Raw genomic sequence first — 18583 nt, 5'->3', positions numbered from 1 at the left:
GTGTGTGTGTGTGTGTGTGTGTGTGTGTGTGTGTGTGTGTGTGTGTGGTGTTTTTTTTTTAGGATGGTCACACCTCGGTGCTGATGGCTCGGGTGTTGGTGTAGAAATCGGAAGGCCGGCCTCGCTGGGTCTCCCTCAGCAGGGAGCCTCGGACGATGGGCAGCGGCATCGCCAGCGCCTGGTTCTCATAGTGTGTGGGCATGTAGGTGATGCGCTCACCACCGTTGCGCATTTCATCAGTGGTACGAATGTAGAAGGGCGAGTCATAGGGTGAGCAGGTGGGGCAGTAACTGCGTTGCCCCCCTGTGGGTTTGGTGGAGTCGGAGGATCCGGGCGGCTCTGGTGGTGACATGGAAAGCGGGGTGACGATCGACCCGTCCAGGCCAGAGACACTGCAGGCGTTGCACGCAAAGTGTTGCTGTGAGACGGAACCGCTGTCAGACCCATTCTTCTTACAGCAGTAGTACTGCAGACAGAGTGAAGGGCAGTACATTTTCAAGACAGATTTGTAACATAAACTGGCTCTCAAAACGAGTTCAGAAATGCAAATGGAATGAGACGCAATGCACTTTATCCATAATAATCAACACGCTCCAAGAATGTTTCTTGGTACAAAATTGGTGTCTTGTTTTTTTAAAGATAGTGGAGCCCAATTCTACACTATTCCTAGAAATAGACAAGCTGCACCGAGAACTGAGAAAGGCAAAAGTTGTTGTTAAAGAAAGGACGCTTTCAAGGCTTATTAAGGTAGAGGTTGTTAGTTTAATAAGCCAAAGCCAATATAAAATGATCTAAACTGTCAAAAGTACTGTGAACTATACTTTCTTACCGAATATTCAAAATACAATTTACGAAAATATGGAATAAGTAACATTTCTTGCTGCAAGTATTACACGATTATTTTCATATATTTGATGACGATTTGAAATTTTCCCACAGTCTCCTGTAAGGTGATGTGATAATACAATGTGGCATAAGATTTAACATTGACGTGGGATTTAAATATGTTTAAAACATACCTGGAGTCTACAGTAACAGAGCACAGCTATGATACACAGAAGTATCACTGTGGCCAGTATTCCCCCGGTTATGACAACAGTTCCAGCTGTCATCCGACCAGCTCTCCATCAAACTCTGACACAGGAAGTGACATTATTAACAAGAGCCCCCCACTGCACAGCAAATGTGAAGTTTAATCAAATCAGGCACAGGTCACCATCACAGTAAACACAGATGGAATATATTTTCTATGTACGTTACTAGAGCAAACTCAAAATGTCATTCTGTAATTAAGCAGGGATAATTAAGTAGAAAACATGCAAAGTGTAAATGACTTAAATACAAGCATGCACTATGATAGATATGGACTGCCATCATAAAGAGACCTAAATGTATATTTTTTACTAAACTTAATTTACTGTTTATTTACATCCTTTAATACCTTGATAACCAAACTGCAACTGGTTTCTTTTGCAGTGGAAATGACCACATTATGTTAATCTTAATTTGTCTAAATATACACATATAGGGAACTTTATAGCTATTTATTTTTAAAATCAGTATTTAACTTAATGTAACTAAAAACCAGTCAAATAATATTCTAAATTCATATATAAAGCATATTCTGTATGCAAATTTAGATTAACAGAACAAAATGTAAATGAAATTGCCCCGTGGCATAAGTCTTATAGAGTAAACCTGGTTGTGTTTATTGTTGTTGTACTCACGTTCAGCAAAGTTGCTTAACACCTGAAAGCAGAGAAATACAGTAACAGTGGTGGTTAGATTAAACGTCATAGATCGGACGGACAGACAGACAGACAGACTGACGGACTGACTTACATCAGAAGAGTGTTTGTAAGGTTGTAAGGGTGTAGAGAGGACAAATCAGAGGTCACTGGTGAGAGGTCACACCGCTGGATAGCCACACTGTATGAACATCTGAGCAATAGGAAGAAATGGAAAACAGTTCAATTCAAGAAGCGTTACACCTTTTTTCTCCACAAGGTGGCACAGAGAGAACAGTAAAATGTTTCTCACAGACACACAACCATACAGTACGCCTTCTGGCACTAGATAATGTCTTGGGATGACTAGGAATAAAGAAGAAGGAAGAAAGGAAGTAAGGACACTAGCAAAGAAGTAAATGAGGAGTCATAAAGGGAGGAAAGAAGGAAAAGGGTAAGAAAGTCATGATTATAATACATAAATGTACACCGGGCATAAACATGCACCATTGCACCCAAACACAAACTAATTTTACATTACATACATACAGATTTTGGACAAAATAATAGCAACACCTGTTGTGATGCAATGCAAATATGTTGTCCCCCTGCAAATACCAATAACAACTCAATTTATTACCGTGCCACAGCTTCAAAAAAATATCACAGAGTTGACACAACGTTTCTCTGATACAATCACAACAAGCGACTTAAACTTGCATTCTTTCTATTAGCGAGCAGGGGACGCCTCTTCTGGTCGCAAAAATAAGTCATATTGTATAGAAGTCTATGATAAAATGACCCTACTTCTCAGTAAACATGAGTTTATGGTCTCAATCGCTAGCGTCAATTAAGTCTTCTCCAATACAGCATGATGTTCATTTTGTGAATAATGGTCTCTTTTTGAGTAAAATTGACAAAAACAATGCGTGTGCCTGTGCGTGTGTGTGTGTGCGTGTGTGCGTGAATCAGTGAATGTGTGCATGTAGTGTAAAGTCCTTTAAGTGCTCAGAAGACTAGAAAAGTGCTACATCAATGCAATTCCAAGTCCATTTACCATAAATGTGTCCACCTGCTGTAATCATTATATTAATATCCGGTTTCTGTAGGTTTTACTCGTTCCAGCTCTTCTCAATTTGTTTTTTTCCAGTTTTGCGCCAAATAATCAGTGAAACAAAACTCAAAGGTCACATCACTGCTGTCAGACAAAGAGGAAAGAAACTGAGAATCATAAATGAAAAGATCACAGTCCCCCAATCCTCAGATGTGCATATTCCTGAGCAATATCACTCTCTCCACAATCAAATCCACACAAATAGATGCATGCATCATTACAGTATAGCAGCATTACAGTATAGCAGAGCAGTAAACGTGAGTTAGAGGTGAGGGGCTCTGTTGTTGAGGGGTTTTAATCTGCACGCTGAGGCTTGTCTAGGTGAAGTGAAATGTATTACTGCTGATAAAGACATTTTAATGAAAGGAAAGGAAGAATGACAAATGAGGGGAAAAAGGATAGAGAAAAATAAGACTGTATGCATGTAAAGAAGGAGGAAATTAGGAAAGGAAGGAATTAAGTAAGTAGCACTACGGGTACGGATGTGTATGGATGTTGACACATGCATTAACTTTTTTCCACACAGAGCTAATTTCTCAGCCTGTCACATATGATTCCTGCTGTTTGATGTCTGGATTGACTAAAGTGTGTTTGTGTTTGTGTGTGCTATGGTTTCATGTGAGCAGTTGGTCCTTTTTTTCGTGACAGATGAAATATGTCAGTCCATCATTGTGCAAAATGTCAATGAAGTCCATATTTAATTTTAGTTGAGTTTAGTGAGATCCAGCCACCTTACTATTGAGATGGTTGCATCTACTGGTCTTCTCACCAGATCACCACAGTAAGAAGCTCAGAGAAGAGCAAAGCAACTAAACCTTCGCTCAGTGGTACTGACCAAGAACCGTAACTGTGATAGAAAATATTGCCGAGTCCTACTTAATGCTTAAAGATGATGGAAATAAGAGACTATAGAAATTCTATGTAAGAGACTCATTCAGAGCACTTGACTCTGCATTGGGCTGTTTTGGATTTACAGTATAAATGAGATGCCAAGTGAGAAAACCTCTTCACATCTGTGCCCTGGTGGAAATTACAAATAGAACAACTGTGACTTTTTGGCAGTCCAACAGGATTCATTGAAAGAGTACTCCACCAATTTACTATGCACTACCATTGTCAGAGTATATAAAAATCAATGCAGCAGAACCAGAGATATCCTCACCCTTTCTTCCTCCTGGTGCCACATTACCCACACTGCATATTGACCACCGACAGATCAGCTTGACACTTGTGTGTAATGCCGTTAGTGGCTAATGTAGCCACAAACCACTAGCAGATATGAGGAGCAGGCAACAACAGAGGTCCAGTGTGCTCACTTCTTTCTAAATCCTTTCGTATTGATTGTGCATTGGGAATAAAAGTCTTTTTGGGATAATAGGGGCATCACATGACCTGCAATTCCAACTTTGGCCACTACGACAAAACAGTGCAGCCGTTCCAATATGTCTGACTGACAATACGTACAGTAAGTTAGGTCGCTGAATAAAAGCTATTCATTCTCCCTGATTTTGGACAACATATTTGTATGTTGTTCCGACAACATTACCAATAATTTCAGACTTTATTCTCCGCTCAGGCAGACATTACTCCACTGTATCTTCTCATAGCATATAGTTTGCTGCTATATTACTGCTCTGAATGATATTGCTCTTAACAAAAATTATATTTAGTGTCATGTTTTGGTTTCTCAGCTGTTCGTCTTTTCCCTGTTCATTGTAATGTGGATTGATTGTGTCCATTGTCAAGACACTCCAAAATGGATCAATGTTAGTGTGCATGTTGTATTTAACAGCATTTAAGAGTGACTCCATTTCATGTTGTAGTCCAAACACAAAATGACATTGTACTCTCTCTATACACTATGGATACAGGAACTAACAGCAGCAGAAGCAGATGAGGCAGGTTGATGTCAGCAAAAAACTAAAGGACCAAACTACATCACCTCCTGAGACGTGTTGAGCATCTCAAACTGATGATATGTCCCAGTGGTATGAGATTTTGAATGGGTTTCTTCATTAAAACACACTGAGCTGGAAGTGCTGTCAGACTCTGAGGAGAAGAAAAGAAGGCGGTGCTGCTCCCAGAGGCTGCTGTCTAAACCGGGCTCATAAACCATGTTTCTGTCAGAAAGTACACTAGCCTTCAATTATTTGTGGAGACCAAACGGGATGGCAGCTGACAGACTCCTCTTAACATCGTTCATCATAACTCTCTCCAGTGCATGCAATCTAGATTCAGTACACCAAACAATTTTTCATAATTAATGCCAGAACCAAGACTTGTACTGCACGGAGGAAATGGAAACGGAGTACACCGCTGTCACCACGTCATCCTTTACTCAAACATGAAATAACAGATTTGTTTTTCTCCCTGTTTACATGTTGCTCTGCAAGCACTTTCAGACAAACTTGTTGGTGGGATTAATTTGAGTTCACTTCATCTGACAAACTACAGAGAGAAATGAGATATCTACATCAGCACACACACACACACACACACACACACACACTCACGCTAAGCACAGACAGAAAGAGAGCTGGATCAGTCACTATTGGGTCCAGATTAGAGTGGCCTTCAATCCCCAATACTGCCTGAAGAGCCCTGCATACTGATAAGACTCTCTCACACACACTGCATGCAGAATTCACTCAGGCAAACATGTGATCATGCATTACCAAATAAATCAGGACATCCTAATAAAACAGACACCAATGGGGACTTTTAGCCGTTTCATAGTGGTTTTTTGAGGTCCTGTGAAACAGACAGACAGCTGTCAAAAATACACTTAATGAGCAATAAGTCCAGATATCTATCCGTCAAATTTGCAAGCATAATAATATAAAAACTATAGGAGTGTCTCAGCTGAATTGTACTCCGTGGATGATGAAATCCTCACAGAATCCATTCGGTGTGTCACTTAGTTGTGAGTTGGAGCTGCACTGCAATCTGGTGCTCAGCACATTTCAGTTCTGGGAAAGCCGTTATTTTTCTTTAGAGCTTGAATCTGTAACATTTTAGCCTGAGGCAGAAATACATTTTTCTATCCCACCATCAATGTTCAAATTCCCACTTTGACACCTGTCAGTCATCTTGGTTGTCTTATGTGTGTCCTGCGGCTGTAGATAATGCTGGTGTCTGTTAATGGTTGTACTTTGTCTTACATCTTGTTACACTAAACTGACAGCATGTTGTGACATTTTGGTATGATCCAGTATATGAATGGGTCATTCATTATGTTTTTTATCTGTTTATTTTGCAATTAAAATATTTAAAAAAAATCATATAATAAACCAGAATTTGCAGCTTAAAATAAAATCAGTTTAACTGGCTCTTTTTGTTGGTTTGTTTTTTCCAAAACAAACCAACCAAGTTGTCTGCTTCCTAAATCATTGATCACATGTCTTATTTGTTCAGCAATTTAAGTAGGTTTACTGTTGTGCTCATTGACGACTATTTCCTCAAGTGAAGAAAAAATTTGACCAATTAGAGTTTTAATATGAATTGAAAAACTACTTCCTACCTAGCTAGCTAACTAACTACATCCTTTAAAAGTAGCAACACAATTACGGCAAGCGTGATGATGTCTTCGCAGATACACATGTTCTTGCATGTGTCCAGATAATAGATTTTCTTTTGTGATTTGATTGGTTACCAACCTCAAAATGATGACTAGGGACAAAGACTAGGACTAAGATGTGTTTTGGTTTAGTTTCTTTCTGCATCCATTTGTCAAGTTAAAGAACTAGAGCCAACACTGAGCTCGAGAGGCGTCTGTCTGCGGACGACAAGAAAGAGAAGGGGGTGTAACTTAAAGTTGCAGCTTCGGCTGGCTAGTTAGTTAGCTAGCTAGCTAATTCCACCATGCTTTCTGGTTACAGGAAATGATCTGGACGGTCACTTATCTGGCGATAGAAAAGTGATTTGCTGTGACAGAGTGCGTGGATGAAACATGAAGCTGTTAAATTCCTACTGTTCCTAGTGGCTGTCTAGTTAGCTAGTTAGCAAGCGAATTCTTCTCCTTTGAGTTTAAATGGTGGTTGGAAAACCATCTCAAAAGGTGCATTACTGCCACTACTGTACTGGAGTGTGGAGCAGTAGATTGGCAGAAGAAAAATGAATTTACCCTGTTACTCTTGAAGTTAATATGAGGCAGTTTTAACTGGTTATGAAACCGTCTCAATGCAATACTGATGCCTCTATATGACCTACATATTTGAACGAGATCAGCAAAAAGATTAGCTATTTCTTTATAGTTATTCTTAATGCTTGTTATCTGGGTCGGATTCCGCGCAAAATCAGTCGAAGTCCTGCAGGTTCACCAGGAACTCCTTCAGCTCAGATTCCAGCGAGGCCTCCGGCAGCAACCAGCCCGCCTCAGACAGACCCAGATCCGGCTCAGCTGCCGTCTTCAACACACTACATTATTTAGATCATGTCACGGTGCATTGCACTACACTAGACAATGTTTAAAGTTTTTTACAACTGCAATCATTGGTCTTTCATATTTTGTAGGTTTTATCAGCTTGTTGGCACCCCATTGCTTCCATTATTGCTATAATTTGTCTTGTAAATGATTCTATTTTTAGGATAAATAACATATGAAATGTGTAGTATAATGATGTAAAACTGCAGGTTTCCCATATCCTGTTTTTGGTTAAATCAGAGTAATGAAAATATCTCATGAGCGACCTCCCTCTCCCCCTCTTTCTCTGATGGAGTGTTCCCTCTGGAGTCTCTCTGCCATCAGTCTACAGGAGAAGCTGAAGGACCTTGACTGGCCTGGAGGATTTTTACAAGATTGATTCTTTGGATATTATATTGCTCAGACCAGCAGGCGGCCAGTGTCAGTCTCTCCTCCCCCAAACACACTAAAAACATAATCCATGCTTGACATAAATGACACAGGTTCGATCCTGCCAGTTCGTCCTGGCAAACAAATTAAGTTTGAGCAAGACACCAACCTGCTCGCTCATCCATCAAATGTTTACAAAAATGTCGGTTTATTTTCATCTGAGGTTTTTTGCAGATGAAGGGTTAATAAATGTACTTTGTGTCTGTAAATTCCCTTTAAACCATCTGGATCCTAAAAAAAGCATTGTAGTCAAGCTTAATGTAAGACTTGTTTTACTGTTGACATGTTGATGTACGGTTTTCACCAAAGAATGGTGTCCCTAACCTCTAACTGCCAAGAAATCTCTAAAATATCACATTTTTCGGTAATAAATATATCTATACTCACTCTTGTGAATTTTGCACTATACTTCCTGTTATACCATTTTTTCTAGTAGCAGCAAGATTCTAAATGTTACACAAGTGAACTTGTGACCAAGCCTTGCAAAGATTCCATCATGAAGGCAATGTTTTGATCTGATTCTGACAATTGATTTTTGTTCCTGTGCATATTTGATACACTGTTGTTGACAACGTAGATGAAATGTAGATGAAAGCAGTCAGTCCAAACTATGCTATCAGAAATGGTTCTCAATACCCAGCCCTTTTTTGCAATACATGGTTTAAGTGCAAGTATTCAGTGTAATGAGAATAAACCAGGTACCAGATTAGTGAACGCTATAGGAGTGTTAAGACGATGACACCGACTCACCACTTATTGGTGAAAACTGGTTAAATCAGGTGCTAACAATATAAAATTGAAATGATTCAGCAACTGTGTGACCTGTTTCTCAACTCAGTGTTATTCAGAAAATAATTTTGTCAATAGCTTAAATGACTAAAACTAAAACTGGAAGCAAAGACCAAAGGCAGCCCAGTTCTCAGTATGTGTGTCACATCAGTTGTGGGAAGAGTACGCTGTCAGTCATCGGCTGTACTTCCATCCACGGCCTTGTCACACCACAATAACAGACGTGAATATTGAGGGCTGCCTCTACAAGGTTAATTTCACCTCAGTGGCTGAGGTAAGTGGAAGACTGACAATCTTCCCTCCATCAATGTCAATCCAAGCCAATAAACTCAGGACTGTGTTGAGAATCCTACTAAACTTAAACTCATTTCAATTCCTGACACCTTCAGCAGCAGCAGCTCAGACCCAAAGCCAACCTACCCAGGCAATAACTCATACAAAATTTCAGCACACATTATTTTGGAAAACCACCATTTTGTCATCGAAGCTCTATGGCTGCTGTTGTAAACGGAGAGAAAACAAGTCCCACATCCAAATAGGATTCATGGTCACAGTTGAAATGTAATTTGTCTAATCCTGTTATCTGACGTTCCAAAGGCTTTCCTTCTATCCGTTTCCTCTCTCTGCCGTCCCTGATGCGGCCGAGCGTGGGTGTCTGTGTGTTTGGCATGTGTGTTTGCATGTTTGTTTGTTTACATGCGTGGGTCTAAAGTAAACACAATTCAAGGGGTATTTGTTTTAATGAAGATTATTCACCGTAAAAGAAGAATCATGGGGGAAAAAGTCAAAACAAAAAGACCCTAATCTGTTAAAGCTGCATTGGGAAACTTCACACAGCGGAAGCTCAAAATTAAATCACGGGATTTTGGATCATTTTATTCGAGTTAATTTTGTAAGGTGACAAACGCAGATTGTAAACAGCTCATGTTTGGTGGTTGCAGTGCAACTCTAAATGTAAAAACATGACTAGCTGAAAAATATCAGGTGATTTACTCTACTGTAATGAATGTGAGCTGTCCTTGGTGCTGAAGTGATGTTACTGGAAGCACTACCTACAGTGTGTACGTAATTGTGTCCATGTTGTTAAACCCATTGAATCTGTGAAATTGTGAGGCCTGGTTGATTGAGCTGTATGGCAGGTTTCTGAGTGCATTATTGCTTTAGAAATTCAGTGTATGTGTTGTTCTTGCTGGTGAATACCTGTTAACTAACATAACAAGAACCTTAATACAAGGGTTACCAGTCATTTTATTCAATGAGTGTGAAACATTATGTACACGCAAACAAAATGGAAAAGATGAAACCTCAAAGGAACAATTCTAACTTTTTGGATCTTTACGCCACTGTGCGTCACTATTTTTGACGACATGTTTTTGATGTAAAAATGCTCCAAATGATAAGTGCTAGTGGTGTAACTGACCACTGTCGATCCGTGATCCGTACGGGTCCTCCCTCACGGTTCGGCACGCATGTGAACTGTGGATTAATTACACAGTTCAACGTTAACCATCACAGTGTGAAGTTTTACTGACGATCGTCATCCGCCAATATTCAGTAAAATATGTGATCGAGACATCGGCATTCATGCATTTCCAGTCGCCAATCTCTGATAATGTTACATTGTAAACAACCAATTGACAGGAGGAGAGTTAGTTACCATGGCAGCACCGCTAACGGCCAAGAAAGAAGGTTGCGTTAAGTTACATTATGATGCGTTCAGGCTCTGTTCAGTGAAAATGAGAATTGTGCGTTATCATAATGTGCTCACATTTAATCTCGAAAAAAATGTAGTGTTGGTGATAAACTTGAATAAATTCAGTTGTTTGAAGGAGATGTTTTAGGACATAGATATTAGAGAAGGAATTATGACCAATTTAAAATACCTCTAGCAGCTAATAATACATCATTAAAACTGCTAATGACAAGATTTGTTTTAATCAAGACAAATACAATCTTTTATTTCTTTATCATTTGAATTGTGTGTTTTTATGTAGAAGAAAGGCACAATAGATGACCGTAACAAAGTAAAAGGATAACATTTAGAATGTTTGATGGTTTACACTGATTTCAGAGCAGTTGAAATCATTTTGAGGACGGATGGAGCCCTGGACCATGAAATACATGACCAGGGATCTCCAAAAGTTATATTTGCTCCCTTTTTTCTTTTGTGCTGATCTGATCTTTGATCCGATCCGTAACTCTGATCCGCAATACGATCCGAACCGGGAGTTTTATGATCCGCTGCACTACTAATAAGTACATTAACTTCACGCAAACACTTACACGTTACTCTGAAAGCCCTCTTCGTGAACTGAGGGATCTACAGGAGCTCAACCAACCGTTATCCCATCTTCCCTCTTAAGCTGTCGCAGCAGTTACGGCCCCAGTGGTCGGAGATTGATGACACTGAACATTTTAGTTCAATTACTTGATTTTGCTCAAGGTCATTCGGGGTGAATACTGCAATGAATGTGAAGAACCACTCCCCAGAATGATCCTCTTGGCCCTATAAAAGCACATGATCAATACAGGCGGTAAAACGGCTTCGGCCCCGTGAAGATGGAGGGAGATGGGACGACAGAGAGTTGGAACACAGTTTCAGTCTTTTCCTCCGTCCAATCTGGACCATGTTGTGATGCCGTATACGCTGCTGGCAGATTTATAACCGGTGTACATTATTCCGCTATGCAGCTCTCCAGGCTACTGTACTCCAGCCTGCCAGCTCCTGATTCAGCCTTTCTACACACTCACTGTGACTCAAGATGTGGTGAATACCTTCACTCGCATGGCAAGCGTAAGATGAATTACTCATGGTCCTTCTCTAATGTTATACACACACCAAATTCAACTTCCTCCCTTTCAATACAGACCCAGATATCCAGGCCAGTGGGATGGCTACGGGTGACTTCTACTCTCTGTGGTTCTACTGCTCTTTTACCACTCGGGCTATTGGTTTTGATCTTAGTCAACGAAGATTTCTTTTGGCAATTAGTAGTTTTTTAAAATGTTTTTTCATGCTGAATTACTTATTTCTACAAAACTAACAAACACATTTCTGCTTTTCTGTGATTCTTTGTGGAGAAACTTTACAGATCTGTCAATTTAATTAATTAATTAATTAAGAATTTCTTTGGTCGAGCTCAGCCCCATTTATCACTGTAACAACCACGATTTCTGCTGCTGCCAATACTCCTACTATTGTGACTACAACTTCTATAATCAAAACTACTACTATTACTACTCCTCTATGGCTACTGCTGCCACTGCTCAAGCATTTGAAGATCATTTGTGCATGATGAATAAATAAAGGCAGGCAGAGATTGCTTTTAAAACTTGAAAGATTCATTTCCAATATTTTAGACACATCTCCCCCCTTTCTTTCTCATATATACTTTGATTTCATTCACCTTGCTTTAACTTTGAACTAATTAGACTACATTGTTTTTTACCCTAATAAATAAATGGCTGTTGATAACAGAGTGGGATCACACAACACACATGACACAAAATGCATAATAATTTCACATTTTCTCAAATTGTCAGCCTGGTATGAAGTTATTCTTTTAGCCTCTGGCTTTGAATTCGATCCAATTAGCCACTGACTCACTTGCACTTCAAACTGGAAAGATCAAATTGATTTTCTAGTTAATTTATGTCCAGTTCAGACAGGTTTTAAGTGAATAACTTGAGCAGGAAAAGGGAACTGACATTAAACATGCATAGGGCTCTACGTCTGTCTGCTTTACGAGGTTTGCAGAGGTTTCATTATAGTTGCTCAGCTCCTTCTCTGCTGTCCTGCGATATGCCAGCTTCTCTTTCACACTTGGCAGCAGAGCAACATCATTGAACACACACCCGGTATAGGGCAGCCGGGGAATCTGTAACTGCTGTACCTCCATTCTGCTGGTCAGCACGGCAGTCTCATAAAAGGAAAAGAAATGGTCCAGCTTCTATCTTTGAGGGAGTAATGTAGCACGAATATTACATTAGCATACATTCACATGGGCATTTTATCCGTGACAGTTAATAAAGTGAGGGAGCACAACCACAGATGGCAGAGCCAGCAGGCTGAAGACATGGCTGCTGAGGTGCCTTGCTTAGGAGCAGAAAAGCAACAGTAAAAGTTAGGGTTCATTAAAATCCAAGCTTTCTCTAGGGACCTGTAGATGTCCTTGTTTAGCCATGAGGAATTCAACCATTAACCTTACAATTAGCCATTTGCCTGTGGACTGATGCGTGGGACCAACATTTTCACAAGTGGATTTTCACAGTTCATTCCTTCTCTAAAGTATATATCACTGATGGTGGTTATCTTTGAAGCATTATACAAAACGTATGACACCAACGACTAACGACACTAGCAGCTATTGTAAAGTAGTGCAGCTTCTACTGCTTCTGCTCTAAGGTCTTGTGATCAAACAAACGTTACTGTACTTCCAGTTTTTCCATTTCCAATCCTATCCTGGATGATATAAAACATGGCCACCTTGAACAGTCTCTCAAAAGAAAGCCGTCACACTAACGGTCAAGTCTTCTTCAACTCTATCGCCTTTCCCACAGCTGTCAAAATGGATAATTTGTAATAATCCGTCCTGAACACCACACGCTTTGCAGTCAGCCTGAATGAGTAGGTGTGAATTTGAGAGTGCTGCTCATGCTCAAGGCCATTTCAACAGATGGCTGTGCAAAAAAAAAAAAAAACTGAACCTGTGACCTTCAGCTGACAGGACGGTAACTGAATCCACAGTGCCATCCTGCTAACAGTCAGGCAGACACAGAAGGAGAAACGCTTCCAGGACAGACAGCGACTCAGATCTCCTCTTACCTCTCTGCATTAGTTCGGGTTTTTTCATGCAATAACCCACCGTCAGTAAAACTCATGAGGTAATTTAACAAATTTCACAGAGCTTTTAAAGACATATGCATAATCAGAATATTTACTATTATTCAGCCACAAAACGTTTGTTCCGAGTAAACGCTTGACCTGTTGCCCGTGGTATGTCTTCATTCTTTGACCCAAGTAAAGATGGCAACTGGAGAGAAAGTAGTTATTGGTTAAATCTCTCAAATAATGTAAGCAGGAGGGAACGATAACAGACACCCATTACATCTGGAGAACATCAGTACCTTTACATGCACAGCAATGGCACTTCTCTTCTTGAGATAGTATTCAGATTAAAGGTTTTATGGTTTGAAGTAATGTGATTTCTGTAATATTTTGTTTTGTATGGATTCATTTAGAAATCTTTTTGTATGTGTTGTATTTTGAATTAGAGATCTCAAGTTTACTGCGTCTGGTGACCTCTCTGAAACACCTAATGATGCATGTGTAAAGCATTCAATTGGCCAACAAAATAAAAAAAAAGGATGGCCAGACTATGTTCAATATTACCACATGATTATGTTGTTTAATTTTTCAATGAAAAATATACTTTATCTCTTAAATCTTGCTTTGTGACAGTTTATTTATACGGAATATACATCTTAGCAGATATTTCCTCCATGTTCACCTCAGGTCACAGGCATATTATCTGGGTCGTGTAACCTCCAACCTTTTTTCCTCATTATTTATGTCATTTCATTCTAGGGACTGTATTGCAGCTCGTTCTGGGTATGAGAATCAGAAAAAGACAGTTTTACATCTAAAAAAAACTATGAGTAAGAAAAGGTTGGGGAGCTGGTGGGTAGTGATGACAAAGGGCTGACAATTTATGAAAGAAGATGCTTTAGGATGTAAAAAAAGTGAGAGAGGAGTGTTTTCTCAGCGGGAAAGGTTTAGTCGAGAGGGGTGGACAGGAGTAGACACTGTGTGGATCTTAAGCTCAAATGTCCCTAGTTCAATTCCCAACCAAGGAGTACCCGGTTTTCACTACGAGGGAAGATTTTTGTCCTCCAAAAGAAGATTTCCACATTGTGTTCTTGCACAAAATCTTTTTATTACTGGAAATCAAAGTATAATCACAATATTTTAAGTGACTGTTGATGTAGAGGAAATGTCACTCTGGCTTAAAGTAGCAAAACACAAAGAGTGTGTGTATAAGGTGTATGTTTGTGTTTGTCAATGCCCATGCGTGTCTTTGTAAGAATTCGGAGGATTGTTTGTGTCTGTGTGTATGCCTCAAGGCACATGTCTAACTGTGTGTGAGTATGTATATGTCAAAGAGTAGTGTGTCATTTTAGGGGTGTGCACACTTACGTTTGTCAGTCTGATTAAGTCAGGAAGTATCCGTATAAGTGTGTATGTCTGCATGTGTGTGTTTTTGATGAGTCACCACAGATACAGCAGCCAGCAGCAGTAGAGCAGCGTTAGCAGATAACAGCATTTCTGCTCCAGAGGCCTCCGGCTCTGCCAACTAGCCTTCCTCTCACTGGCCTCATCCTCACCCAGCCTGGCTGCGCTTCAGAGCTGCGCTAACATCCACACGCCGCACATCACTTTGCACAACAACACGGTAAGAGTCACAAGCCGGGATCCAAACCGCATAAGCAACGGAAAACAAATAAAACAAATGAGGCCCATCTAATGCCGGTGATGGCTTGCGTTGTGGACCGTTATAGCTTTATAGTCGCAGTGTTGATTAATTACCCAAGACGTAACAATAAACCAAGTAAGAAGGTAACCATTATGTGCAATGTCCAGTAGTTTAAAGCTGTATCAAGAGCCACACATACCAACATATCATTTTGGTGTCATTGCCATATGGAAATCTGCCAGACAATGTTAAATTGTTATGTGCAGGATGGATCCCTCATTCTTTGTTGAACACATCCGTGGGTAAAATTGGATGTTAAGTTATCTTTCCGTCTGCCAAAAACCAGCCGGCATCTGGAGATTCAAATCGCTTATACAATTATAGCTCGTGCTGGTGTGGCTGACAGCTGGAGGCAGACCCAGGAGTTAAGTTTCCCATCCTGCTAATGCTGCAGTGCAGTTTGGACACAGCTCGTCTCACCTTTAAAGTGTAACTACAGTACTCTCAACTCGCGATTGCATGGCAAGAAATACCGATCCAGCAGCAAGAAAAAACTTGAGGGCTTTTAAATAATTCACACACCACTCCTGAAACACTTTCCCTGGGTAGCCACCCCAACCTCAAACCAACAAACACACACCACTGCCACATCTTAAAAACACTTTTCCATGCATGTTGTTCCAGAAAATACATTGAGTGGAGTGTCAGCAGGAGGAAGCAAGACATGACTTTACAGCCTAAAGGTAGGCCGAGTACAGCAGTCCGCCTCCAGAAAGCCAGAGAGACTAAATCTATGACTTTCCTACAGTAACGGCGTCTCTATTTTGATTTAAAAATGGCTCCACACAACCAAGAGCGGATGATGTTGGGACCCTTATTTTAAATATAGTATTATGCAAGTATGATATAGTATGTGACTAACCCTCACATGTTCATGCCAATCTTTTGTGGACATGATGCCAGATTGTGGGTCAAACTAAGAAGTCTTCATTTTGACCAGCCAGCCTCACTTTTCAATTTGAGGTTCTTCAATGTATTTTTTTAGTTGCACAACCATGACTCAGATACTTCAAAATGTTGGAGGAACATCTATCCATGAAGACCATAAAACTTTTAAGATACAGACGGTTACATGAGGCCAGTTCTCAGTGTCTGCATAAGGACAGCGATTAGGATTGCAGGATCGTAGTGGCAACTTTTCCAGTGCTTCATAACGCACAACATCTGCAGGCTGGTGAGGACGTATGCGACTAAAATATTGCTGCTTTTTGGCCAAAATCACAACACCAGGCAGTGAGTTTGTCCAACATGTCTTTTGAAGAGGTTTCCTCGGTTCAAACAAGGTCAAACAAGGTCAAACCATCGCAGTATTTCTTCAACTGAAGCGAAAACGTAAAAATCCTGAGCCATGAGTTGATGAGGCAGCTTGGGTTAGCGGTTACTTAAATTAACTTAGGTCAATCAAATATTTAGTTTCCCAGCCAGAGCGGCTGGTACAGAATAACTTTGCACTGGCAGAGTAAATGTTGCTCACAGCTAGTTGCAATCCCCCTGTTTTGAATTGTTGGCACAGCACACCATTATACAAGCTGTGTGTTAAATACATTCTGTCTGTTGCTGCTGTGTTAGCTGTGACAAAGCCTGACTGCAGACTCCTCTGGGAAATCAACCCACTTCCTGTTGTATCACAGCCACTGGAGGTGGAGGAATTATGAAGAGTGTGTGCATGCAAGTGTGTGTGTGTGTGTGTGTGTTTGGAGCGAGGTGGAGACAGGGGGATACAGAGAGGCTGCTCTAGAGTTATTTAGTCAAGCTGTATTTACTGTAGCTTCCTCTGTAAGAAATGGGTCAGCTGATGGAAGATCAATACTCTTCAAGCAGAGGTTTTGTTTGTATGTTTGTTGTGAACATATCTGAGACAGAAACAAGCCGATGCAGAAACACAGGCAGCTAGATTGCAACACAGGTTTTAAACACGTTTTTAAAATCTCAGGATTAGAGATGCAGTGATAGATTTTTTTCTTTTATCTATTGCAGGATGTCTACTGTAGATATAAAGTCAACTAGTAAATTCAAGTAGTCACAGTATTTGTATAATTTAAACAGTAACAGCTGGGTGATATGTTGACAGATCGTTATTGTAAAGTGGGACGGGAGATTTGGTGAATTTCAAATGATACAAATATATGAATTTTAGAGTTTTATATCTGCCCGAAATGTCTCTGCTTGTTTGGTTACTATGCCCCCATTAATGATCTTTTTTATAGCTAACATCCTACATAAAGCAATCCAGAGGTATTAGGTGTAAAATATAGTGAAGCACTTTCAATCGACCCTTTTTTAACAGGAGTAGCCTCAGTAGGAATTGAACCTCAGCAGTGCGAGTGCTTTGATCAACTCAGGACCTTCACCTGTGCCCCTTTCTGTCCAAAATGCTTCATGATTGATTATCATTTAAATACAGGTGACCCAAGTCAACTCCTATCCGTGGCAGTTCACTAGCTTACCTTGCTCTTCCTCTTTAAATTAGAAATGATGCAGACTTTTAAAACGAAATGCCAGTAGCAGCAGGCCATCCAGACCAGACTGAACCAGAGTGAAAGAAGATCACAGCAGCAGCGAAATGGCAAAACCCCACGACTCCAGCTCCTGCTGAGCTGCTCCACTGTCACTTCCTCTCTTCTGGCAGCCTTAAAGGCACAATTCACGTTGAATTGAATTGAAGTCACAAATATGTCTGCTAGGCAATGTGAACCTTTACATTTCCACCACTACAACTTAATGGGAGCGAATCCCTCCCATCAAAGGTCCGAGTCACAGAAGTATCTGCCACCCCTGGCATTTAAATCCAGAGCCAAATTTATTATATAACAAACATAAAACGTGACCCCCATCTCCCCTTTTCATCACTGCACATACCTGATCTGGTTACATGGTCCGGTTGTTCAACTCAGGCTAATCCTGTAGAGTTTGACCGTGTAAAGCCACCAGCATCCTTATCGCAGTATAGGAGGAGAGCAGGGACGCGCTGTGCACGGGACTGCGGCGGAACTTCTCCAAGGATGAGCCGGAGTCCAGAGCGCACAACGCCGCCAGGAAAACCCCGCACAGTCTGCTGTGGGACCAGCAGACTAAAGGTCAGAGGGACGGCTGCAGAGACAGCCACGACCAGCAGCCACCGAAAAACGGAGCATAGTCACGGTACGCAAGTGGAGCAAACAAACAGGTAAGGACGAGGACTAATGCTTCAGCACTTTTTACGCGCTATGTAACGTGTAAAAACGCATTAACGTTCGCACACAGCAGCGGTCTTCTCTGAACTCCGAGAGGGTAAAACAACCACCAGGAAGCTTGAAATCACAGAAATTCAAACGGACACATCCAACAAGTGAGGGACGAGGAGGCGAAATGACGGAGTTGGCCGCTGGGCGGACTGGGAGGAGGCGGTGGGAGGAGAGGAGCCGCCCCGATTCACACGACCGCCCTGGCAAAGGACCCGATATTTCAGCGAGATACTATAAAAACATGTGTGGAAAACATAAGGTTGTTATTAGAGAAAATATTAAAAAAAGATGATATCAGAAGTAGGCTGCAGCCATGTTTGCTACTTGTTCCATTTCAGTGTAGA

General features: G+C 40.7%; 1 protein-coding gene across 1 annotated transcript; it reads right to left on the bottom strand.

The window, feature by feature from the left end:
- Positions 1-6: 6 nt before the first annotated feature.
- Positions 7-18347, bottom strand: fam163ab (family with sequence similarity 163 member Ab). The gene is made up of 5 exons (XM_031859767.1): positions 17875-18347; positions 1843-1941; positions 1728-1749; positions 1020-1134; positions 7-466 (listed from the first exon to the last, which is right to left on the bottom strand). Exons 4-5 carry the CDS (start codon positions 1110-1112, stop codon positions 68-70), a joined length of 492 nt encoding a protein of 163 aa, XP_031715627.1. The 5' UTR covers positions 1113-1134; positions 1728-1749; positions 1843-1941; positions 17875-18347; the 3' UTR covers positions 7-67.
- Positions 18348-18583: the final 236 nt, after the last annotated feature.

The sequence above is a fragment of the Anarrhichthys ocellatus genome, unplaced genomic scaffold, assembly GCF_004355925.1.
Source record: "Anarrhichthys ocellatus isolate YVR2014 unplaced genomic scaffold, GSC_Weel_1.0 scaffold22, whole genome shotgun sequence".
In the NCBI taxonomy this organism is placed as follows: Eukaryota; Metazoa; Chordata; class Actinopteri; order Perciformes; family Anarhichadidae; genus Anarrhichthys; species Anarrhichthys ocellatus.
Note: the sequence above shows the minus strand (reverse complement) of the source record. Positions and strands in the feature narration are given on the sequence as shown.

Excerpts from the sequence above, each read along its gene's own strand:
- fam163ab (XM_031859767.1), bottom strand. The coding sequence starts at position 1,112 with ATGACAGCTGGAACTGTTGTCATAACCGGGGGAATACTGGCCACAGTG. Across the intron at positions 467-1,019 it reads TCTGTTACTGTAGACTCCAG|TACTACTGCTGTAAGAAGAA; the intron begins GTATGTTTTAAA and ends CTCTGTCTGCAG.